Source organism: Lissotriton helveticus, chromosome 6 (genome assembly GCF_964261635.1).
Source record: "Lissotriton helveticus chromosome 6, aLisHel1.1, whole genome shotgun sequence".
NCBI classification, from domain to species: domain Eukaryota; kingdom Metazoa; phylum Chordata; class Amphibia; order Caudata; family Salamandridae; genus Lissotriton; species Lissotriton helveticus.
The window spans coordinates 642,712,925-642,739,329 of NC_136067.1; the positions used below are offsets into that span (position 1 = coordinate 642,712,925).

General features: G+C 50.3%; 1 protein-coding gene across 2 annotated transcripts in view; it reads right to left on the reverse strand.

Annotated features, from left to right (window-relative positions):
• The window catches only part of PHIP (PHIP subunit of CUL4-Ring ligase complex), a 2,061,705-nt gene that overhangs the window by 79,693 nt on the left and 1,955,607 nt on the right, over positions 1-26,405 (reverse strand). For both annotated transcript variants that reach the window (XM_078648101.1, XM_078648100.1), the window contains exon 42: positions 17,119-17,280. In XM_078648101.1, the coding sequence (XP_078504227.1) occupies positions 17,119-17,280 (162 nt within the window). The remainder of the gene's footprint in view (positions 1-17,118; positions 17,281-26,405) is intronic.

Consider the following 26,405-nt stretch of genomic DNA (forward strand, 5'->3'; position numbering starts at 1 on the left):
CAGCAACTTCTTCCTTCCAGGCTCCTGGTCCGGCAACGAGATCCCCGACGTCTTTTCAGACCTATGCAGCTGCAGCCCCTGGGCTAGGTAACTTCGGCACTCCGGTGTCCCAGCATAGCCTCACTATCCAAGGGTCAGGATCCACTGTCGTTTTCTCCCTACCAGGTCGGGTTCGCCCGTGAACACTAACTTTGTGAATTCTAGCTTCCATAGACTTTGTCCCGCATCCCGCGTGAGAGTGCACACTCTGCACCCGAGTCCCCTAGGCCTCCTAGTAGTAATCTAACGATTCCCTAGTCCAGTCCTAGCGATTCCAAAGCCTATTAGAACTGTTACTTACCTGCTAGTAATTCGCATTCCACTTTTAGCGTATATGGTTTTTCGTGCCCCTCGGGCATTTGTGTAACGTGCTAACTTAAAAGTATTTTCGTAAGAGTTTTGTTGTGTGCTTAGCTCCCTGTCTCATAAAGAGCCAGGGTAGTCTTGTTATAAATAAATACACTGTCTATTTTCATAACAACTTGTGTGGTGTCCTTTCACTGGGTGTTCAAGGGGTAATGTGATGGTAAAACAGCTGGCTTAACACGCCCTCTAGAGTCTTAGCCTTAGACTGCTCGTATCCATGCTACTAGGATAGCTGGTCTATAAGGTTGACTTACAACCAATCATCAATAAGGGTTGTTTGGACTGATATATAGTGATCACTAGAATAGTGAGCACTGCACATCAGGCCAACTTCTCACAGCCCCCTTTGCCCTTCTTGGGTACCAGAAAGTAGTGGGAGTAGCAACCACACCCTACTTCTGGTCCAGGAACGCGCTCGATGGCCCCCTTGGCCAAGAGGGCCGTGACTTCCTCCTGCAGAAGTCGCAAATGATCACCCGATACACGGTGGTTCTGCGGTGGCATGGCTGGAGGAGTCGCCTCGAAGGGGAGGGAGTAGCCCCTTCGGACGATTTGCAGCACCCACCTGTCCGTTGTGACAGTGCGCCAGTGGAGGTGGTGATGGCGAACCCTGCCCCCCACTGGCGTCACATGGGCCTGAAAGCACGGGCTAGGAGGGTTTAGAGGCGGATGCTGCGGGGGAAGGTGTGGACTGACCTCGCCGCTGCCCCCGACCACCCGGACGGCGGTTCCCACGGCTGCCACCGCGTTGGGTATTGCCCTGCGGTGCGTGGCTGGCGGCGCGTGTGGGCGCACCCCTTCCGTGGCCACGAAAGGAGTGAAAGGCAGCTGATTGCTGGCGCTGGCCCGAGAGGCCCAAGGACTTGGCCGTAGCCCTGGAGTCCTTAAAGCGCTCAAGCGCATGGTCTGCCTTGTCGCCAAAGAGGCGACGGCCATCGAACGGCATGTCCATGAGCGTGCTCTGAACATCTGAGGAGAAGTTGGCGGACCTCAGCCAGGCGTGGCGTCTGACCGCCACCGTCGTTGCCATCGCTCTACCCAGCGAGTCAGTGGTATCCAGCCCACACCGGATGGAATACTTGGCTGCATCCCGGCCCTCCACAAGGGCTTGGCCGAGTTTGGCCCGTACCTTCAACGGACACTCCGGCAGCACTTCCGCGACCTTATCCCACACAGAGTGGGTGTAACGTCCCACGAGGCAGGCGGTGTTGGAAGACCGCATGTAGGAGAGTAGGGTCTGCAATCCTATGATCACCCAGATTTTTGCTTTTTGCTTCACTGGTTTACGACTTTCCCTGGCTGTGGGCCTGCTAATCAGACCCACAGCCTAGCTGTTCTCTCTACTCCAAATTGTACCCAGGTACTGAATTGGCACTGGGCCCTCTTCAAGTCCCTGTACCCAGGGCTGAGGTGCACCCAGAAGTCTCCCAGGGGCTGCAGCATGTATTATGCCACCCCTGGGCTGACTAACTAAATCAGACACAACTGGCTGCTTGACAGCTGGGGCAAGGTGGTGTAATCACCCTTTGCTTTAGATATAGTATTCCTATATCTAAACCTACAATGGACACCTATATTCCTATCAGTCACTCCTATGGCAGGCCTTAACAATCCTGAAGGCAGAGTGCGTGGAATAAGGTGAAATGGTGCTCTGGCATGAGCTGAGCCCGTTTGCAGCTTGCGGAACCAAGTCCTAATAGCTGTTCCATGATAACGCATACCATATACTCTTAAGTGCATTATAATCCTCGCTGTTATATGCCAACTCTGGTATCGCTTTATCAAAACATGTCGAGTAAGGTGTCATACGAATTGGAATACTAACCCCTCGCCAATTCTGGCGACGGGGTTAGCATTCCACCCTTCTAGAGGGACACGACATGTATGTAACCTGTAACCCCGGTTAAAGTCAGACATAGCCTCAGCTCCACAAGATGGATGCTGCCACCGAGACACAAGTCTGCCCTCCTGCTGCTGGGAGTCCTCCCAGCGCAGGAGGCGAGGACAAAGGGTTTTCCTGCCAGGGGCGGTGCCAGCACCGTCCCAGACAGGATTTTGTGTATCCTAGGTAGGCAGGGCTTTAGAGGAAGGTGACTGCAAGTGGCACCCCGGTGCTCACTGTGCATAGGCCGGCTTGAACCAGTTCCAGGGGCACTCCAGCCCCTGATCTGGGGAAAGCCCGCCAAAGGAGAGGGGTGTAACCACCCCCCTCCTAGTCCCACCCATAGGGCAGGACTTAGTCGCGTGCCAGCCCCTTTTGCAGGATAAAGGTAGGAGCAGGCCCCCTTCCAAATTAGATCATCTTAGAATCCTGAAACTACTTTCCACGAAAGGAACTCAAGACTTCTTCCTAAGATTTCTCCCTTGTGACTAAGGAGTAGTCACCCTGCAGCAGCAGGCACCAACCAAGCATCGCGGTCTGCTGCAAGTCTCCTCACCGGATCAAGACTGCCCAGCTCGACGAGAACCGGCTTCCCTGGCACCTCTGACCTCTACCTGCATCATCAGCACAGCTGTGATTCGTGGGTGTGACGAGACCTCGAGGGACCGGCCATCTTCCAAGACTGCACGACGCTTGACCAGCACGACTCCCGAGTGACCCTCGACCGAGTGCTTTGGGGTAAGAGAAGCCCCAACCCTGAGCAGCTCCAGCACCGAAGTTCAGCTCCCCTGCATCCACGAGATCTGCGTGGGGCCCTTCTGCTCTTTGTTGCTCACCGCGTTGTCCAGGTCGCTTGCCCGTTGGCTAGTGGCCCTCTGACGACGAACTTCGACGACAAACACCGCTGGTCTGGTTGCTCCAGACTGGCCCTTGCTCCCCTCCAACAGAGGAGCACTCTGGAACCTCCTGGTCCACTCCAGATGCCATTTTAAGTCCACCGCGTGGGCTTGCATTTGCCAAGACTTGTTGCCCCAATCCTGGGTCCAGCGACGTCGACAGCAGATATCTTCGTGGGACAGCTCGCACCTCCATCCTGGTCGCCGACAACGCCTCCTGGTCCGAGAGACTGCAGAGCCCAGCAGCGCCCACTCACCTGGTTGAGGTGACTTCGCCCGGTGCCACTCTGGTGCTCACCTAAATCACTGGCTAGTGATTCAGAACTTGGTCCCCTCTGCTTACAGGTCTTACTCTTCCTCGATCCAGGCTTGGATCCCCAAGAACTTCTTCACTGGTCGCCTGCCAGCAACTTCTTTCTTCAGGCCCCTGGTTCATCAACGAAGAAACCCGACGACATTTGAACCCTATGCAGCCGCAGCCCCTGGGCTAGGTAAACCGAGTACTCCGGTGCTCCAGCGTAGACCAACTCTCTAAGTGTCTAGATCCACTTTCGTTTTTGACCTACCTAGTCGGGTTCGCCCGAAAACACTAACTTTGCTTTTACTAGCCTCCATAGACTTTTTCCCGCCTTACGCGTGAGAGTTCCCACTCTGCACACGACGTCCCTAGGCCTCCTGCTTGTAATCTAAAGGTTCAGTAGTCCAGTCCTAGCGATCCTAAAGCCTATGAGAATAGTTACTTACCTGCTAGTATTTCGCATTCCACTTGTATAGTATATGGTTTTTCGTGCCCCTTGGGCATTTGTGTAAATTGTGCGACTTTAAGTATTTCTTTAAGAGTTTTGTTGTGTGCTTAGCTCCCTGTCTCATAAAGAGCCAGGGTAGTCTTGTTATAAATAAATATACTTTATTTTTCATAACAACTTGTGTGGTGTCCTTTCACTTGGTGTTCAAGGGGTATATGTGATGGTAAAACAGCTGGCTTAACACGCCCTCTAGAGTTTAGCCTAAAGACTGCACGTGTCCATGCTACTAGGATAGCTGGTCTATCAGGTTGACTTACAACCAAACATCAATAAGGGTTGTTTGGACTGATACATAGTGTTCACTAGAATAGTGAGCACTGCATATCAGGCCAACTTCTCACACCGCAGTCCTAGACTAAGGGACGAGATCTTCTTCCCATACTGGTCATACCTCTTGGATTCCCGGTCCGGCGGGGCCGACGGGAATGCGGTTTGGGAATTGGAGGCCTGGATGACCAGGCTCTCCGGGGTAGGGTGGGAGGACAGGAAACATGGGTCGCCCGGGGCTGGGCGGTGGCGTCTGACCACGTTCCTATCTACGGGCGAACCCGTAGCGGGCTTGGACCAAGTGCCCAGAAGAACGTCGGTCAAGGCCTCATTAAAGGGCAGCAGAGGCTCGGCCGAGCTTGACTGCGGTTTAAGGACCTCAGTGAGGAGGTTAGTCCTCACGGCCGTGACGGGGAGCTCAAGGCCCAAGGCCTTGGCAGCCCTCATCAGCACCACACTATATGTTGCCCCCTCCTCCGAAGCCACGGTAGGAGGGGAGACAAACCCAGTGTCCGGAGAGGTGTCCAGGCCACTGGCCTCCCCAAGGTCTCCTGTCCAGTCCTCCTGAGGCTGACACTCCCTGGTCAGAGGGTCCTCAGACCCTTCCCAGTCCTCTTCATCACCCATCTCCTGAAATTCAGGGTTTTCAACCAATGGGGCCTGTTCATAAAAGTGAAATTCACCAAACGACGTCTGGAGCGGCGCCCAACGGGGCCGTTCCGACGGCTGAACAGGAACGAAGGCAGAACCGGGGCCGGCGCCGCCCGAGTACGGCGCCGGAGGCGACACCTGAGGGTCCGACACCGGGGAGGTCGTCAGATCCACCGGCGACGATCCCGAACCCGAAGGAGGACCAGCGGCGTCCTGCGGCGCCGGGCCCGCCGGCGTCGGAACAGCAGGCCCCCATTCTCCCGCAGGCGCCTTCGGGCCCGGCGCTGGCGGGAGAATGGGGGCCTGCGGCGCCGGGGCCGAAGCACCCGACAGCGTCGGGGCCGGAGCCGACGACCCACCAGGGCCCCCAGACGGGTCCGCTGCGCCCGAAGGCGACGCGGAGCCCGTCGGAGGAGAGAGTTTCCTCATGGCCATGAGGAAGCGCTCGATCTCCTCCGGCGTCGCGTTCAGCCCCGGGACCGGAGGGTGTGGAGCTGCACGCGGCGCCCGCGACTCCGACGGAGCCGCGTGGGTGGTGTCACCCGAACCCCCGGCCGCATCGTGCGAGCGTCGGGGGGAGTCCGAGGAGCGATGACGCCGCTTGGACTTCTTGTGCCTCTTACCTGACAACGACTTCGATCCGGAGGAGTGCGGCCTACCCTCGGAGCTGTGGTGGCTCCGAGCCCGCGACCTGTCCCTCGACCTCCCATGGGATCGGGACCTCTCACGGCGTGGGGCCGACTGCCGGAGCTCGAGGCGCCTACGGGATTGCTCCCGCCTGGCCTTCGAGGAGAGGGCCCGGCAGTCAGAGCAGGCCTTGTCGTTGTGGTCGACGCCCAAACATGACAAACAGACGCGGTGAGGATCCGTGACCGACATCAGACGGTCGCAATCGTCACAGTGCTTGAAGCCGGGCATCCCTACGGCACCGTTCGGAGTCGAGAGACTTCGAAAAGCAATCAAAAAGGATCAAAAAAGTTAGTCAAAAATGACTAGGGTTACTGCTTTATCCAGATCTGCTCTTGCTGGCGCGGAAAAAAGAAGAACTGACGTCAGCACGCGGAGGCGGCGTCTAAGTACTCCGACGACGTCATCACGGCACCCACGACGCCGACGACGGACGCGGAGCCGCAGACGACGCCTACCGACGCGCAAGGGTACTGCTACGCAAAAATTTCCGGATCCAGTCTGACGCCTGAGGATATTCTAAGGTAAGGAATCTAATACTAACGTGTCTCTTTCAGATAACCCTTATGGTGATGGTTGTATGTCAACCTTATAGACCAGCTATCCTAGTGGTAGCGTGGACAGAGCAGTCTTAGGCTAAAAGATTCTAGAGGGTGTGTAAAGCCAGCTGTTTTACCATATGTAACTCCTTGAATATCAAATGAAAGGACACCACACAGGATATTTATAAAATATATATGTAATTATTTCTAACACACTCCTCTGAACTCTTTATGAGGTCAGAGGCCAAAGCACATAACAAGACACTTAGTTATTATACGTTAAGTTGCACAATTTACGGTTAGGCCCTAGGGGCGGAGCAAACCATATATTAAGAAAGTGCTATAAGTACCACGTCACGAGAAAAGGAAAGGCCTAGGGCATCGCTGGGGCTACACTATCTGAACCTTAGTTTAGAAGTAGGAGGCCCACAGGCGGAGCGTGCACCACACGCAAAAGTCAATGGGAACTTAGAAGTTAGGTAAAGAAGGATTTAGGACACTTCCGGTTTAGCTAGGAGGAAACAACTAAAAACCTAGACACTTGGATAGTCAATACCCTTGGGAGCACCTAAGTACTCGCGTTACCTCACCCACGGACGGCGGTGTGAAGATGTGCCGGGTTTCGCCGTTGAAGTCTATGGAGCCTGTGAAGAAAGATGCTGTAGGCGACCAGGAGGAAGATGTCCGGGTGGATCCAAGGGTGGATCGAAGATGAAGAGGACCTGAAAGCAGAGGGGACAGAGTCTGGGTCACTAGCCAGTGACCGGGTGGAACCAGGAAGGAACCAGACGATGTCGAGGAGCAATCAGGTGCTGTCTTGAAGCTCGTCTCTTCAGCCACGCGGACCAGGAGGCGTGGAGGACGACCAGGTGCTGGAGGCACGCTGTCCCACGAAGGTTCTCGCAGATGGAGGTGTCGACTGCCGGATTGGAGTCAACAAGCCGTGGCAAAGGCAACCCACACAGGATTCAAAGAAGGCTTCTGGTGCAGACCAGCAAGGTCTGAGGTGCCTCACCTTTGCAGGGAGGCAAGGGCCAGGCTGGAGCAACCAGACCAGCGAGTGGGTTCAAAAGGAGTGTCGTCACAGAGGCTACTACCCAGCGGGCCAGCAACCGGACAACGCATCGAGCAGAACACAAGCAGAAGGACCTCACGCAAAACTCGTGGAGTGTGGAGGGCTGATCTTCGGTGCAGGTGGAGCTCTGATTCGGGGCTTCTCAATCCCCAGTGCACAGCTTTGAGGATACCTCAGGAGCTGCACAGGTAGCAAGTTGCAGGCTTTTCAAGATGTCCGGCCCCACGTGTCTCGTCGCCTCGACAGATCTCAGCTATGCTGCAGACGTGAAGAGAGGGTCAGAGAGGTCTGGAACTTGTCAGGCTCTGTGCTCGGGTCCCGGCGGGAGCGTCGACAAAGCAAGCCGTTGATTTGCTGGATGGTGCCTGGTTGCCCAGGGTGGTCACTCCTTGGCCACAAGGGAGATTCTTCAGTCTTCAGCTTCAGCAGAACGTCGAAGATCCAGAGTTTCGTGTCAAGTTTCGATTCCAGAATTAATCTAAAGTCTCAGGACTCAGCTCCTACCTTTATACAACTAAAAGGGGCTGGATTGCTTTCTAGGTCCCTCCTATGGGCGGGACCAGAAAGGGGGGTGGTTACACCCCCTTTCCTTTGTCCAGTTTCGCGCCAGAGCTGGAGCTGGAGTGCCCCAGCAACCGGTTTGAACTGGGGTATGCATGGAGCACCTAGTGTGCCCCAGGCAGTTTCTCATTCTATTCAGCCCTCCCTGTCCCAATACACAAAGTCCTGTCTGGGGTGGTGCTCGCACCGCTCCAGGCAGGAAACCTATTGTCCAAAACCCAGTGACTGGAAGGACTCCGAGCAGCAGGAGGTCAGACTTCTGCCGGTGGCAGCAGCGTCCATTTTGTGACGCTGGGGCTCTGGTTAACTTTAACCGGGATAGTCAGCAACAACATGTCTTCTCCCTCTAGAAGGGTGGAATGCTACCCCCGTCACCAGAATTGGCGAGGGGGTAGTATTCCAAAGCATATGACACCTTACACAACATGTTTAGATAAAGCCAAACCAAAGTTAGCATTTAACCGCGAGGTTCATAATGCACTTAAGAGTATATGGTATGGCAATATCATAGAACAGCTATAAGGACATGGTTCCGAAAGCTGCAGACAGGCTCAGCTCATGCTAGAGCACCATATCACACATAACCTAGCACTCTGCCTCCAGGATTGTTAAAGCCTCCCATAGGAGTGACTTATAGGTTACTGTGTGTCTATATTTAAGAGTAGATATAGGAATACTATACCTAAGCAAGGTGTGATTACACGACCTTGCCCCAGCTGAGTGATCAGCCAGTTGTGTCAGTTTGAGTGGCCAGCCAGGAGTGGCATAATACATGCTGCAGCCCCTGGTAGGCCTTGGTTACACCTATGCCCTAGGGTACACTTCTACAGGGGCTGACAAGGTGAACCAATTCCCAATTGTGGATGTACCTAGAGTACATGGTGTGAATTTAGAGAGTGCATCTGGGCTGTGGGTCTGATTAGAAGGCCCAAAGCCACATCTAAGTCGAAAACCAGTAAAGCAAAAGCAAAAAGTGGGGGTGACCATAGGAAGCAGACCCTACTCTCCTACAGCCCCCTGTATCTGAGCTATGATTTTCTAAAATCACCAAGAAAACAAAGGGCCTGGACTTTCGACAGGAAATTGTTGGCACACAGCATATACGTTAAGCATTTGAGGAAATGGACCCGGGAATTCTTTGATGCTAATCGTTACAGCGCATCCCGAAATAGTGTCTGAGATACATTCAAAGCAGCAATAAGGGGGGAAACAATTAGCTATGCTGCCCGGATTAGGAAAAAAGTGTTGGCAGATAAAGATAGGTTATTAGCTAAACTGGCAGAAGCGGAAGAACAACATGGCCAAGATATCCTACAAGGGAAAGATAGGAAAATAAGCCAGCTGAGAATTAGCTCTGTTAAAGCAGAGATAAACAAACAAATGGCTGAAAAAGCTGCCTCCGAGTATCAAGCTTATAAAGGCAAAATGTACGAAACAGGTGAGCAGGCGGGCAGAGCACTGGCACTCCGAATCAGACAGGGTACCGCCAAAAATATAATAACTAGTATCCAGGAGAACGGCCAGGAGTTTGTAGAACCACAGGAGATTTTAGAGGTGTTCAAGAACTTTTACCAAACATTGTACCAGGAAGAGATGGATGGGGGGAAGCCACATGGAGAGTATCCAGATGAAGGTGCCAAACTAGATGAGTTAGAGAGGGAAATACTGGAGAGGGATATAACGGCCAATGAGGTGCTAGAGGCATTACAAGAGCTAGCTGCTGGCAAGGCAACCGGCCCGGACAGCATCCAAGTGGAGGTTTATAAGTGTATCTCCAGTGAGGTGGCACCTTTGTTACTGGATCTATTTAATGGCATAATGGGCACTGGTAAAATACCGGGGACATGGAAAGACACAAACGTAGTGGTATTCCACAAGAAAGGGAAGCCTAAGGAAAACCCCGTGTCCTATAGGCCGATATCGCTTATAAATGCGGCCAATAACATCTATGCTAAAATCTTGGCGAAGCGTTTGGGAAGGGTCATTGGCGGTCTGGTCTCCCCCTGGCAGCATGGGTTTATCCCAGGGCGGGGAACAACTGATCATATAACACGAGCAATATCTTTGTTTCATTCCCATGCTGCCGGGGAAAGGGGGGGGGGGGGAGGATGGCCATGATCCTCCTCGACGCCGAAAGAGCCTTTCACCGCGTTAGGTGGGATTACCTGTGGGGGATACTTGTAGGTTGAGGGTTTGGTCCAAGAATCCTGACTGCCAATGTTTTCCGATCCAGTTGCTAAGGTGCAGTTGATGGGTGAAAGCTGTTTGCCTTGTTTATAGATCCATTAATTGGGCAGATCCTACGTAATGGGAAGATTAAGCCGGTCATAATTAATAGCTTTGAGACCAAAATTTTAGCTTACGCTGATGACTTGGCAGTAATCTCTGTGGAACCTGTCTCGGCTATGTGTGCATTAGTTGAAATTACCAAGGATTTTGGGAGCTACTCAGGATATCGTTTGAATGAGGGGAAAACCCAGGTAATCTGTAGGAAAAATATAGTTAAATCAGATTACAGAAATGTGGATGCCGCAATATATTTGGGAGTGACAATTAATGCAGTGACAGAATTAATTATTGAGGATAATTTTGTCCCGCTGTTAAAAACAATTGAACAGGATCTTAAAAGAATGGACACCCTGCATCTGTCACTCATAGGTAGATCCAATGTCCTGAAAATGACTATGTTACCCAATGTCCTGTATTTGTTTCGTTCTATCCCCTTTTTAATAGATGAGGCGGTGTTAAAATCAATGGAAGCCACTTTTATGAGGTTCTTATGGCAATATGGGAAGATTAGACGCTCGTTAAAATTCATGTCTCTTTCACAGGATTCAGGCGGTTTAGGCATTCCGAATGTAAGGTATTATCACTGGGCATGCCTATTAACCCAAATGGCAATTTTATTTGATCCAGCTAAAAGCAAATCTCTTACCCATGACCTTCCACACAGTAATCAAAATATTCCCTCTATATATGAGCTAGGGGAGGGAGGCCGTGGGGGTATTGTTATGGAAAACAGTTTGTAGGTATTTTAAGAAAATGCGATATAAGATATTGGATAGCGCTTGGGAGGTGTGGAAAAAACTACAGAAGCGGTTACTGATACCAAAGATTAATCTGTACACGCCGCTTTGTAAGTCAGGGTTTTTCCCAAACTTAAGCATGGATGGTGAATGGAAATACTGGGAACAGCAGGGTAGTCGGACAGTAGGGGTTATAATGGAGGGAGATGGTGTGATGAGCTTCGGGGCGACTCAGCAGAAATATGGGATATCTAGTAGTCAAAGCTTGATATATCTTCAGGTCGTGCAAATACTAACATCTAAAAGACCCCGCATTTCCCTTGGTAATCGTTGTAGTGCTTTGGAGTATTTGTTAAAAGGGAGGCGTAGAATCAAAATTATCTATAAGGCTTTAATATCTGGGATCCAAGATGACATGGAAAAAAATGAAGTCTCCTGGGCCATAAAATAGGATGATCCAGACGCGGATCTAGATAAAGCATTACAATTCGATAAGGAGATTTTACGTTCTTCTAATTTAAAAGCACAACATTTTAAAACATTATTAAATCTTTATTTTACACCCTCTAAATTATTTGACTGGGGCAAAAGAGATGATAATAGATGCCCCAGATGTTTGAAAGGGCCTGCGGATTTGTTGCACATATTCCATCACTGCGAGAAATTAAGTATCATAAAAGGGGAGATCGAGACATTCTGGGAGGGGCTGCTAGGCTTTAAGATCTGCCTATCCCCGACCTTAATGATCTTCGGAAGTGATAGCAAGCTGGGTGTAAATAAAGAGACCGAAGCGTTTGTTTTTATATCAATGGCAGTGCTGCGTATCCTTATATCAGCAGCATGGATGGACGATACCACTCCATCATTTCAGATGTGGCTTACCAGACTCTTGGGTATTCATAACATCGAGTCCACACTTTATACACTCAAGGGCAGGAAAACACAGGAGTTTGGGTTAAAAATCTGGGCGCCCCTGAAAACGTGGAGAGATTCACGATTGTAAATATAGGCTAGTATATTTTTACATGAATAACCTATTTTTGATATGTAGTGGCTTTATTGAAGACGGAAGTATGCCTGTATACATAATGTCTATTTATTGTATTTCCTTTTAATCCTAACAGATGGAATAATGTATGAAATGGCATCTTTTGTTATTTTGTACCAGATTTAAATTCTCAATAAAAAATATTAAAAAAAAGAGAGGAGCCCGTTTTTAAGAGAAATCTCGCAAGATTCCTTACATCAAGATTTTATTTATATCAGGTAATCAGATCAAAATCATAGTAGATAAGAGACTATAGAGGAAAAACAAAATAAGAAAGTTGCTATAATACAAGTTTTTATTTATTTTTTTATCGCAAAAATTAGTTGATTGAAGATAATAATGGCAGAGTAAAGGCTGAAGGCACCTACTCCTTGATGGTAACCACAATCGGTATTACCTGCGATACAATCATAGGTAGGTTAGTAGATCGAACGAAAGCAATGAGGTGTAGCTGTATGGTAGAGCAGTTGATCCATGCTGTATATATTTTCTCTTTATAGATGGTAATGTTATGGAGTTGATACTGCGACCCTTGTAATAGTACTCCCCTGCACCAATAATACTTAAACTTAAGGTGGGTACTGACATACCAGATTTTGAGGGTTTTAATTTGAGTATAAAAAGCAATAAACAGGTGTTTAAGCAAGATTAGTAAGTCAGATAGTAGGTGACAAATTCCCCACAACTGCAGTATATTTAACTAAGTCTGTGATGATCTAGAAACACACAGGAGTGTGTACCCCTGAGTTAATGAATACAAAAACCAGCGGAGGTGGGTGCCCCGTTCCAGTAAAATCAGTAAGATAGACTGTAGGTGACAATCGCCCTAAAATAGCAGTATATTTAGTGTAGTCAGTGATGATTTAGTAAGACATAGAAGGAGGTGATACCCCAGAGCTAGTGAGCATATAAACCAGCGGAGGTGGATGCCCCATTTAGTGTGAGTGAATGGGAGTGATTGGTTGCTCACAGTTCTATTTGCTATTTGAATTAAGAAAAAACAGTAGCCAATTTTGGTTGCGAAATTGTGCTGAAAATGAGGTTATACCTGAAGGGTAAACTCAAAATGGGGTGTTGTATACCACTGGTTGAGAGCGAGTGTGGGGCCAATAATCTTAAATTACATCTGTTTATTACTGTTAAGATGCATTATGAAATCTGTATAATGACATGATATTTGAATACATTCTCTCTCTTCTTTTAATAGATTGAAAGTGCTGGGACTTGTTTTTTTAATAAAAAATTGTGATCATTGTGCCTGAAGAAGGTGGTTGGATCGCGTTTTCCACCGAAACACGTCGCTTCTTGGTCAAATTCTATTAATATTTGTTTTCATGTACATGTTTGTGTACAATTGAATGTCCCAAACATAATGTGATAAAATAATGTTTTTTCCTTATTGCACTTTACCATTGTTTGTTAATATTGGCAATAGAGAGCAACTGCAATCTAATTGAGATGAACATTGTGAGATATTATACTGTATTGATTGTAATTTTATTTAAGTGAAGAGCTCTTAGCATGATTTTAATATCTTATGGATCAGAAATAAACTTTTATATTTTTTGATTGATTGGTCCATGTATGTTTGTGAGGTGGTATCAAATTCTGTGGCTATCAGTAGTGAGTGGTGTGGTATGATCTTTTCCCAAAGGGATTATAATTTTCGGACCGCAGAGCCACAGAAGTGGCCATAGTAGGGCCAAGAGCATCAGCAACATCCAAGGCCGTACGAAAAATAAACGCGGCCAACTCTCTACCATCCAACACACAGCCCCGTAGATCAGCACGGGCACCCTCATGAGAGACATGAGAAAGAAGCGACTCCACAGAATCCCACAGGCTGGAAGTAGCCCTGGTCAACACACACAAAGTGTTAAGCGCCTGCAAGGCAGCACTGGAAGGGAAGACATTATGTCCCTATGAATCTAACCATGGGCCTCCAAAGACGGAGGAAACACCACCACAGGCAAACACAGAAAGGCATTTCGCAGTAGAGCGCCTTGAGTAGAAGGGTGGAAAGAAAGACAGTCAGGGTCGTGCGGAGCAGGACGATAGCGATGCAGTAGTGCCTGTGGCACCGGATCACCTGAAGCAGGGCGCCCCCAATCCCCCATAAGAGAATTATGGAGTGACGCTTCAAAAGGAAGGAACAACTCCCATCCATCAGAGCCCTGGTGGAGAATCTCAAAGAGGTTGTCTGTAAGAAATGGAGTGACAGGTTCACCCATCCTCAGAATACCAGCAGCCGTGGAAATAGCCCGAACAAAAGCAACACTGGCCTCAGTAGGGCGCCGCAGAGGGGAAAGTAATCCTCCATGGGTGACGGTTGCAGACTGAGCCGCCCATCCCCAAATCCAGGGGGGAGCGGCCAGCCCCGGAATAGAGGAGGATCAATAGAGGAATGGGGAACCTAAGGGGCCCCAGGGGAGGGTAGAGAGGCCGGTGGAGAAGCCAGCCGCGAGCCACAGAAAGAAGATTGAGGATTTAGGCCGTGGGGACGGTGAAGAGCCTTTCCTGGAAGATGACGGTGAAGAGGCAACAACACGGCACCCTGTCTCTGGGGAGGAACACACCAACAGATGACAGGCCTCCAGAGAAGAAGGGACCTCAGGAGACTAATCCAGAATCCGGCGCCGGCGCGGCTCCATCTGATCAACGTCGACCGGCGCCGGGCTGACTCCTGCCCCCACTTGCTCTCCAGGGGAATGGGGCGAGGCCGACGTCGAAGCGGCGAAGGCGTGGCACCGACTCAACCTCAGATGGGGCAGCCGCCCGCGCCGAGGACCAAGAGGGGCTCGGAAGGCGCCCCAGGCCCCCATTCGCAACTCCACCGGATCCGGGGAGGAAGCCTCCCGGCGCCAAAATGGCACCGGCTCGACCTTTGGTGAGGCAACCGCCTGCTCAGAGGATCGAGGAGGACTCGGGGGTATGCCCGGAGTCCCAGAGGTCTCCTGCAACACCACAGGGATTTGCGGTGAGGCAGGGACGCTAGGTGCCAATGAGGGAAGTCCCGAACCACACCTCGACGACGCCACCCTCCTATGACCTGAAGCCGAAACCTTCGGCACTGGGGCCAGAGCCGCAGCAGAAGTCCCCGCGCAAGGCAAGGGATCCGTAGACATCACAGGAGGTGGAGGAAGGGCCAAAGAAGCTTGCAGCACCGCAGCATAGGCTGTCATTTGGGCCCCAGTCGCCCCAGCACCGGGAAACGGCGGGTAGGGAGGCAACAGGTGGGGGAGAGCCGGCCTCCACCACGGAAGGAGGAGACGAAACCGGCGGCTCCTTCCCTCCGAGGTAGGGGATGGTCGCTGGGACGACACCGACCTGGATAAGCGCGCCAACAGCGACTTCTTCCGGCGCTACCGCCGTGATTTAGGCTTAAGGTGTTGGCTGGCGTAGCAACTCTGAGTCGTGGTGCTCAGCGGGGCACCACATGCAAATCGGATGAGGGTCCGTCGCCGACATGGGACGTGCACAGGAGGTACACGTCTTGAGGGCATTCGCACACTGTTCCACCAAATGCCAAGAGTAAAAAGAATGGAAGGCCTGAATACAGGCCAGGACAGTAATCCGGATCCGCGTTGTACGCCGAAAGAGAAAAAACTGACGTCGGCGGGGGGACTTCTGTATCCTCGCTGACGCCACGAACGCGGACGACGTCAGGACGGAGTCACGTTTTACCGTCCCCCCGGCACGCAGGAGTGCTGCGGCGGAGAAGTTTTCTGGATCCAGTCTCATGCCTGGGGATAATTCTATGTTATGGAATCTGCGGCAAGTAGTCTCTATCAGATTGATATGACTGGTGCCAGTCTGGATCCGGGAACGGATCCTTGGGGCCTGACTGGAGCCAGGGCCGGAGTCGCCATTGCGGAACCAGATGGGGCCCCTTCAGACCCTGCGGTGCACAAAGGCGCACCAGTGAGGTCTAGCTTGTCAAAAACGAGCCGCATGGCCTGAGAAAACTCCTTTTGTTGGGCGGGGGTTGCTCTGGTTCACATGGAGGCGGTACAGTCGCAGAGTCTACCTCGGAGCCAGCCCTTGAATGTCAATGTCTCTCGTCTCATCAGCCTGATTAGCGATGGCTGGCACGGAAAGAAAAGTACTGGCATCAGTGCGCCTAGGTGGCGCCTATATAGGTGTTACTGATGTCACTTTCGTCACAGACGACGGACACGCAGCTGAATAACACCTCCTACCAAGGTGTATGGGGTACTGCTCATGAAAAATTATCCAATCTGACATCTGGGAAATTCAAAGGTAAGGAACCTGCAGCTAGAAGTCTCTATCAGATCATTATTTTTACTATCCAGTAAAAGATATACCCAGGAACTCTCAGTCAATAAAAGGGAAATGCACTGCAATAGAAACCCTTGAGCCATTTCAAATAAGGCGTTGTCTCAGTAGAAAGACTGCAGCTGCCAGAGCCAATTTCAATTCCAACACAATATAAATACACAGACAATAAAGACACTACTCAAAGTCAGATACTGTATTGACCATTTACTGAACCCCCCCTCCTCCCCTTCTCACAAAGTAGTAATCCTTTCACAGTATGAGATCCTTGCTTTGCTACTGGCCAATAAACTATTCGGAGCTGCATCCAGGGCTGGCAGAAGCTGAAAAAAAAGTATAATAGTTCTCTGAAACTCAGATGAATGCAGCAATAGGTGAGCAGTATGTGGTTAAGTATGTGAAGCATGTGGGGAAGAGCATGCCACAGACCAAGCTTTTGCAAAAGATTAACCGCTGTACAGGGCATGATTAAATGTGTACAGATTGGTTAAGCAAGCTAAAAGATGAACTATTGATTTTTGCAAAGTATGACTCCACTATTCAAATACTGGATTTATACTTTGTAGATTGACACTGAACCCAGGAGAATAGTTCCTCAGCTCTAACGAAACCATTCCACATTGTGCTAGGCCACACAAGTTGTGAGCTTTCCCTTTTTACAGTTTGGCCAAGGATGCTTGACTGTTTAGAATGAATTTAAAAATTGTACCGCTTATCTGGGCAGTATCCCAACTATGATACGCATTTCAAGAGTAATTCCCAACCAACCAAATCCCAGTAACTCCATATGCATTTTACTTCATGTTATTGTTTCTCTTAAACTCTCATAGGTGTAGAATGTATCTGCCTAATGAGGAGTCACTTGACTAATGTGTGTTGGCAAACCAGTGGAAGGAGTAGAAACAAAGACAACATTTTCGCTATAAAATATTAGCGACAACTCGTTTACTTTCCTTTGAAAAAATTCTTACATTACCTTGCTTACCACCTAATGGCATCCTTATTTTATGTTTAATCTGTTTCTCTTTCACTAGATTCTCTCTTAGCATATTATTTCTGGCACTTATCCCAGAGCATGCCCGGATTGCACTGGTAGGCGTACTTATGTTCTTGCAATATTTAAAAGAACTGTTCAATGCTACAATAAAATTATTAATAGGGTTAAGTAATCAGAATGAATACAACACTGAAGTACAAATATGTTAAAGTTATACATTTAACTTGAGTAACAATCATTTCAATGATCACGTAAAATCTTTAATGCATGTCACAACTTAAATTTTAGCTAATACATTTCCAGCATGGGTGAAGTGCAGCAAAGAATTTGATTGACTAAAGACTGATTGACAATTAAAAGGGTGGCAGACAGTGCTCATATGAGGAATATATGGGTAAACCTCCACCTAGTGGTGGGACTAGAAAATGCATAAAGAACAAGTTACTTACCTTTGCTGGCGCCTTTTCCGGTAGAGGCTATCTAACTGCAGGTTCCTCACCTAATGAATTTCCCTTGGAGCCAGACTGGATCCCGAAACTTTAATAGGAATGCCCTTACATGTCGATAGGGGGCATCATGCAACGATGCATCAGGTTCGTGGAATATGGATGTGATGCTGGGGCCACTATAAGCCTGCTATCTCTGTGCGCTGACGTCCGTTTCTTTTTTGCTCTCCACCCGCACCGCCAAAAGAATCAGAAGTCCGTTGAGCTTTGGGATCTTACTAATGAATTGTATGAGTCCAATACACAGAACAGGGAAGAGGGTGAGTCGGTGAGGAACACGCAGAGGAGTTTCTACCAGAAAAGGTGTTACAGTAGGTAGGTAACTTGTTCTTCTCATCGAGATTTCTTACTGTAGATTCCTCAGCTTGTGAACAGATATGACAGCAGTACCCATGTGTGTGAGTCTTATTCCATGCACACATGCAAGTATAAGAGTCAAATTGACAAGTTCGTGTGTTCTTTTTTGTATTTTCTTTAATCCAACAAATGCCAAGGCAACCCCTGTTTCATCGTTCGGGGCAAACCCCGTGTGAGAAGTTGGCCTGATATGCAGTGCTCACTATTCTAGTGATCACTATGTATCAGTCCAAACAACCCTTATTGATGATTGGTTGTAAGTCAACCTTATAGACCAGCTATCCTAGTAGCATGGATACGAGCAGTCTAAGGCTAAGACTCTAGAGGGCGTGTTAAGCCAGCTGTTTTACCATCACATTACCCCTTGAACACCCAGTGAAAGGACACCACACAAGTTGTTATGAAAATAAACAGTGTATTTATTTATAACAAGACTACCCTGGCTCTTTATGAGACAGGGAGCTAAGCACACAACAAAACTCTAATAAAAATACTTCAAGTCGCACAATTTACACAAATGCCCGAGGGGCACGAAAAACCATATACTCTAAAAGTGGAATGCGAATTACTAGCAGGTAAGTAACGATTCTCAGAGGCTTGAGAAACGCTAGGCCTACAATACTGAACACTCAGGTTAGGAGCAGGAGGCCTAGGGGCGCCACGTGCAGAGTGGGAACTCTCACGCGCAAGGCGGGAAAAAGCCTATGGAAGCTAGTATTCACAAAGTTAGTGTTCTCGGGCGAACCCGACTAGGTAGGTCAAAAACGAAAGTGGATCTGGACCCTTGGATAGTGAGGCTATGCTGAGGCACCGAAATGCCGAAGTTACCTAGCCCAGGGGCTGCAGCTGCATAGGTCTGAAAAGACGTCGGGATTCTCCGTTGACGAACCAGGAGCCTGAAGGAAAGGAGTTGCTGGCAGGCGACCAGTGAAGATTGTTCGGGTGATCCAAGCCTGGATCGAAGATAGATGACACCTGAAAGCAGAGGGGACCAAGTTCGTGACTACTAGCCAGTAGTCAGGTGGCACCAGGAGGGCACCGGATGGTAGTCACCTCGACTAGGTGAGTGGGCGACGCTGGGCTCTGTAGTCTCACGGACCAGGAGGCGTTGTCGGCGACCAGGATGGAGGTACGAGCTGTCCCACGATGGATGATGCTCTCGACGTCGCTGGACCCAGGATTGGGGCAACAAGTCTTGGCAAATTCAAGCCCACGCGGTGGACCTAAAATGGCGTCTGGAGTGGACCAGGAGGGTCCGGGGTGCTCCTCTCTTGGAAGGGAGCAAGGGCCAGTCTGGAGCAACCAGACCAGCAACAGTGATGTCGTCGGGCGTCGTTAAGAAGGCCACAAGCCAGCGGGCTAGTAGCCAAACAACGCGGTGAGCAGCAAAAAGCAGAAGGGCCCCACGCAGATCGTGGATATGCTGGGAGGCTGAACTTCGGTGCTGGGGCTGCTCAGGGTCGGGGCTTCTCGGACCCCAAAGCACTCACCAGAGGATCCCTCGGCGGTCGTGCTGGAAAGAAGTCGTGCAGTCTTGAAGATGGCCGGTCCCTCGAGGTCTCGTCGCACCCACGGTTCTCAGCTTAGCTGTAGAGGTGGGTAGAGGTCAGAGGTGCCAGGGAAGCCGGTTCTCGTCGAGCTGGGCAGTCAGATTCCGGAGGAAGGACTTGCAGCAGACCGCAGTGTTCTTAAGATGGTGCCTGCGGATGCAGGGTGACTACTCCTTAGTCACAAGGGAGAATCTTGAAGAAGAAATCTTGATGTCCTTTCGCAGAAAGTCGTGTCTTGATTCCAAAGATGATCTGATTTGGAAGGGGGCCAGTTCCTACCTTTATCCTGCAAAAAGGGGCTGGCACGCGACTAAGTCCTGCCCTATGGGTGGGACTAGGAGGGGGGTGGTTACACCCCTCTCCTTTGGCGGGCTTTCCCCAGACCAGGGGCTGGAGTGCCCCTGGAACTGGTTCAAGCCGGCCTATGCATAGTGAGCACCGGGGTGCCACTTGCAGTCACCTTCCTCTAAAGCCCTGCCTACCTAGAATACACAAAATCCTGTCTGGGACGGTGCTGGCACCGCCCCTGGCAGGAAACCCTTTGTCCTTGCCTCCTGGGCTGGGAGGACTCCCAGCAGCAGGAGGGCAGACTTGTGTCTCGGTGGCAGCATCCATTTTGTGGAGCTGAGGCTCTGTCTGACTTTAACCGGGGTTACAGGTTACATATATGTCGTGTCCCTCTAGAAGGGTGGAATGCTAACCCCGTCGCCAGAATTGGCGAGGGGTTAGTATTCCAATTCGTATGACACCTTACTCGACATGTTTTGATAAAGCGATACCAGAGTTGGCATATAACCGCGAGGATTATAATGCACTTAAGAGTATATGGTATGCGATATCATGGAAACGGCTAAGGGATGGATCCCGAAAGCCGCAGACAGGCTCAGCTCATGCCAGAGCACCATCTCACGCGATTCCAAGCACTCTGCCTTCAGGATTGTTAAGGCCTGCCATAGGAGTGACTGATAGGAATATATGTGTCCATTTTAGGGTTACATATAGGTATACTATATCTAAAGCAAAGGGTGATTACACCACCTTGCCCCAGCTGTCGTGCAGCCAGTTGTGTCAGATTTGGATGGCCAGCCAGGGGTGGCATAATACATGCTGCAGCCCCTGGTAGGCCCTGGGTACACCTATCCCCTGGGTACCTAAGGTACACTGTACAGGGACTGATAAGGTGACTCAGTATCCAATTAGATATGTACCTAAGGTACATGGAATCCATTTTACAGAGAGAGCAGTAGGCCTGGGGTCCTGAATAGCAGGGCCCCAGGTCAACTAAGTCGGAAAACCAGCAAAACACCAGGCAAAAAGTTGGGGGCAACCATAGTCAGGGATCTACCTTCCTACACCCCGCGACTTCTTCAGGGCTATAAGGCTGTTCAGTACATATATCCTAATCCTCTCCGCCAGTTGTGCTTCCGACCCAGCTGGTCAATAAGTGTAAAAACAAGCTGTGGCGGATTATTCAATGCACCCGGACTGCTGTGAGCCTTGTATAAGGCATGACGAATCCTCTGCGGTAAAGAGGTAGCAAATAGAGTATGGTCCCAATGGCCCAAATGGCCAGAAAGGAATTCAACGCAAGTGTGCTCCTACAGCAAAATTACTTTCCAGGATTGTGTCCTAAAAGGAAGTACCCATGTAGGTTGTGGGTCTGTGGAATGACTCAGACAAGGAAATCTTGCAGGCCAGACTGGGAGAAGAACCCATCTCGCCAGAACTGGCTGCCCAGGCAGTAGTGCTTTGTGAACAAGTGGAGGAACACCCACATAGTGGTCTGACAAATGTCCAATACAGGCTACAGTGCACCAGTCCAGTGGTATAAGCTTTTGTTCTGGTGGTGTGAGCATGTAAACCTTCTGGGGCCAATTGTTAGCTAGCCTATATCAGATATTTATGCAAGGGACAAGTCATCACATGAGGGTTATCTTCTGTACCATCTTTCTCTTCTTTGCTCCAGAGGAGACAATAAAAAGCTGGTCATCTCACTGGTATTCTCTGGTTTGATCAACGTAGAAACTAAGAGCTCTCTTAGGGTCAATTCAGTAAAGACATTACTCCTTCTTAGAGGGGTGAGGTAGAGCATCAAATGCTAGCAGAGCAGAAAGATGTATCCGCCTTCGTACATAAAAGTAGTTTGTCTAGAAAGAAAGAAAAGTATGGTTGCTAAATACACAATGCCTGGAGCTGTGATTTATTTATTTTATTTTATTTATTGCATTTATAGAGCGCCTGACTCACCCCAAATGGGGTATCTCCGCGATTAGGATCAGAATGTATTTCACAGGGGGAAGAGATTAGAAAAGCTGGGTCTTAAGATTTTCCTAAAAGATAGATAATTTGCTTCCTCACGCAGGTATAATGGAAGAGAATTTCATAATTTAGGGGCCAGGTAAGAGAAGGATTTGCCTCCTAATCTAGTCTGCTTAATGCGAGGAACAGTAAGCAGACTTTTACCTTCAGATCGAAGCGAATGCCCAGGGGAGTGTTTAACTAATTTTTCTGACAAATATGTTGGGCCCATAGAATTAAGGCCTTTAAATACCAAGCAACATACTTTAAACTGAATTCTCTTACAGATTGGAAACCAGTGTAGGCTGTGTAAGAGAGGAAGGGACGGGGTTCGATAGGGGGCACTAGTCACCAAACGAGATGCAGTGTTCTGTACTCCCTGCAGACTCTGTAAATCATGTTCCCTAGCAGATATCAACTGTGCGTTGCTGTAGTCCAGTCGGCTCAAGACTAGAGCGTGGATTAGCATTTTACGTGTGCTCATGGGAAGAAAATGGAATGTCTTCCGAAGAAGGCTCAGTGCATAAAAGCGAGAGCGTTTAACTGCTGCAATATGACCCTCCAGATTGAGGTCTCTATTGACTAGTACTCCTAGATTTTTAACCTCAGTCCTTGGGGTAGGGGCTGCCTCTAATTCTTCAGGCCACCAGCCAGGAGACCATCTAGATATGGCGTCCTTAAACAGCATGATCTCCGTTTTCCCGGTGTTCAGTTACAAGAAATTTCTTTTCATCCAAAGGGTGATGGCTTTCTGGACATCAAGGGTAAATTTTTATGGGTTAAGATCAGCTGTGTGTCGTCTGCGTAGGAGATGGGAAAAAATCCGATCTTCCTAAGCAGACCAGCCAAAGGGGCGACAAACATTAAACAAGGATGGACTGAGGCAGGAACCCTGTGGCACACCCTTCGTTACATTGCTAATTTTAGATTGAAAAGGTCCTAGATTAACTGTTTGGGTCCTGTCAGTTAGAAAATCCTGTATCCAATTCAGAGCCGAGTCCTGAACCCCTGCAAGACGGAGTCTGTCTAAGATTTGGTGAGATATGGTGTCGAACGCAGCAGACAGGTCAAGCAGTACCAAAATCACTGCTTGACCTGCATCCGTTAGCATTCTTATATCATCTGTTACCTTCACTAAAGCCATTTCTGTACCATATTTTGGCCAGAAGCAGGATTGAGAATGGTCCAGACAATTGGAGGCCTCCAGAAAAGCTGACAGATGGGTGTTCACATGTTTCTCCAAGAGTTTGCTATATAGACGTAACAGGGAAATAGGGCGGTAATTCGTGATAACATCGGTGGCCAACTTTGTATTCTTACGGATTGGCATAATTTGGGCAGCTTTCCAGGCATTGGGTAGTTTGCCATCTTTAATGGAGTGATTCAAAACAGAGCAGAGAGGTTCAGCTAATTCTTCTGTCAACTTTTTGGCATTCTTGGCGGGGATTAAGTTGGTGGGAGAACCCGACTTGGCTGATGAACAAGTTACTTACCTTCGGTAACGATATATCTGTAAGAAACAGTAGTTAGTATTAGATTCCTTACCTTAGAATATCCCCAGGCGTCAGTCTGGATCCGGAAACTTTTGCGTAGCAGTACCCCTGCGCGTCGGTAGGCGTCGTCTGCAGGCGTCCCCTGCGGCTCCGCGTCAGTCGGCGTCGTGCGCCGTGATGACGTCGCTGGAGTATATAGACGCCGCCTCCGCGCGCTGACGTCAGTTCTTTGCACACAGCTTTTCCGCGCCAGAACACGCAGAGCCATGCGAGAACCAACACTGGTGCCATTTGAAACTAGGGCCCTGAAAGGGATGTCCTTAACCCTAGGTATCAGTTCGCAGAACGGGGAGGATGGGTGGGGCGGTAAGGAATCTAATACTAACTACTGTTTCTTACAGATATATAACTTGTTCATCTGAAAGAAACAGGTTAGTATTAGATTCCTTACCTTAGAATAGATACCCCAGCAATACCAACCCCGGTGGTGGGTCTGCGAACCAATACAAACCTACACCAGAAAGTCCTGGAGGACCGAACGGCCAAAGAAGCCATCCCTCCGGACTTGACTGTCCAGGCAGTAGTGCCTCGCAAAGGTGTGCAGCGAGGCCCACGTAGCCGCCTGGCAAATGTCCTGCAAAGGGACTCCCCGGCCCAGGGCAGTAGTAGCCGCCGTGGCCCGAGTGGAATGGGCCCTCAGCCCAACAGGAGGCTCCTTCCGAGCCAAAGAGTAGCATGCTTTGATGCACAGGACGACCCACCGAGAGATGGTCCGTTTCTGTACCGCCCTTCCCTTCTTCTCACCCACGTAGCCAACAAACAGTTGGTCATCCACCCGGAACTGGCGTGTGCGATCCATATAAAATGAAAGCGCACGTTTTGGGTCCAGACGATGGAGCCGCTCTTCATCCTTTGAAGGATGCGGAGGCGGGAAAGAAGGAGGGTAAGGTGATGGACTGCCCGATGTGAAAAGCAGAAACTACTTTGGGCAGGAAAGAAGGCCTAGTCCTAAGAACCACCTTGTCAGGATGGACGGACAAGAAAGGAGGTTTAACAGAAAGAGCCTGGAGCTCACTCACTCTCCTGGCAGAGGTGATGGCAACCAGGAAGGCCGTCTTTAAAGTAAGAAGACGGAGAGGACAGGAATGAAGCGGCTCAGAGGGAGCACACATCAAGAATGTCAGAACCAGATTCAAGTCCCACTGAGGCATCACGAACGGAACAGGTGGGTACATGTGCGTGATGCCTTTCAAGAACCTCAGTACAATAGGGGACTTGAATAAAGATGGCTGATCAGGTAGCCTTAAGAAGGCGGAAAGGGCAGAAAGGTAGCCCTTGATAGTGCCCAGAGCAGAGCCCTGCTGGGCAAGAGAAAGAAGGAAGAGGAAAACCTCGGAAAGAGGGGCAGAAAGGGGATCCACAGCCTTTGCTGTGCACCATGCCACAAATCTGTTCCACCGGCAGGCGTATACCGACTTTGTGGAGGGACGCCTGGCTGCCAGAATCACATCACAGACTTCAGGAGGCAAGTCGAATGGCCTCAACTGTCGCCGCTCAATCTCCACGCATGGAGGTGGAGGCTGGACAGGTTCGGGTGGAGGACCGTCCCCTGCTGCTGCGACAGAAGGTCCTCCTGAAGGGGCAGGCGGATCGAGGGACCGACTGACATGCTGAGTAGCTCGGGATACCAGTATCTTCGAGCCCAGTCCGGAGCCACAAGGATAACTTGGGCCCGGTCGCGCCTGATCTTCTTCAGCACTCTGGGCAGAAGTGGTATAGGCGGAAAGGCGTACAACAGACCGCAGCTCCACTCGCGCGGAAAGGCGTCGCCGAGCGAGTGCTGTCTTGGAAACTCCAACGCGCAGAACTGATGACATTGCGCGTTCTCTTCTGTGGTGAATAGATCTAACCACGGCTCTCCCCATTGCTGAAAGAGGCCGTTCGCCACGTCCGAGTTCAGACGCCATTCGTGATCCACCGAGCACCGACGGCTGAGTTCGTCCGCCCTGGCGTTCAGAGAACCTGCCAGGTGTTGAACCGTCAGAGTCACACCCTGACGTTCCAGCCATTGCCAGAGGCGCAGAGCCTCCTGGCAAAGGGTCCACGACCCCACTCCGCCTTATTTGTTGCAGTATCACATGGCGGTGGTGTTGTCCGTGAACACCTGCACTACACTCCCGTGAACAAAGGGGAGGAATGCCTTCAGTGCTAGGCGAATCGCCCGCAGCTCCAACAGGTTGATATGGAACCGGGACTCCGCCGGAGACCAGATGCCTCTGATCTCCGCCTCTCCCAAGTGGCCACCCCAGCCCTGGAGGGAAGCGTCCGTCACAACCACGTGCTCCGGTTGGGGAAGGGAGAGGGATCTGCCTCTGACCCAATCGCGGTCCGTAAGCCACCACTGCAACTGTCTCGCAGTGCCCTCCGAGATCAGGACATGGTCGGATAGGTTACCCTGATGCTGGGCCCACTGAAACTTCAGGTCCCACTGCAGAGCCCGCATCCGCCACCTGGCGTGATGCACCAGTAGGATGCAGGAGGCCATCAGCCCCAGAAGCCGTAGCGTCAACCTGACCGAAACCCGGGATAACGGCTGAAAGATGGGAATCAGAGCCTGAATATCCCGAACCCGCCGTTCCGGAGGATAAACCCGAAACTGCGCCGAGTCGAGAACCGCTCCGATGAAAAGGAGCTTTTGAGAGGGACACAGGTGTGATTTCGGCACATTGATGGAAAACCCCAGCTCGTGCAGGAGGTCTGCCGTCATCTGAAGGTGGTGGAAGACTGTTTAGGGCGAGCCCGCCTTCAACAACCAGTCGTCGAGGTAGGGGAAGACTGAAACCCCTAACCGGCGCAGATGAGCTGCGACCACCGCCATCACTTTCGTGAACACCCGTGGGGCGCTGGTAAGGCCGAATGGGAGCACGATAAACTGAAAGTGCTCCTGGCCTACCGTGAACCGCAGGTAACGCCGGTGGGCCGGCAGGACGGGGATGTGAAAATACGCATCCTGCAAGTCCAACGCTACCATCCAGTCTTGTGGGTCTAGAGCAGCCAAGACC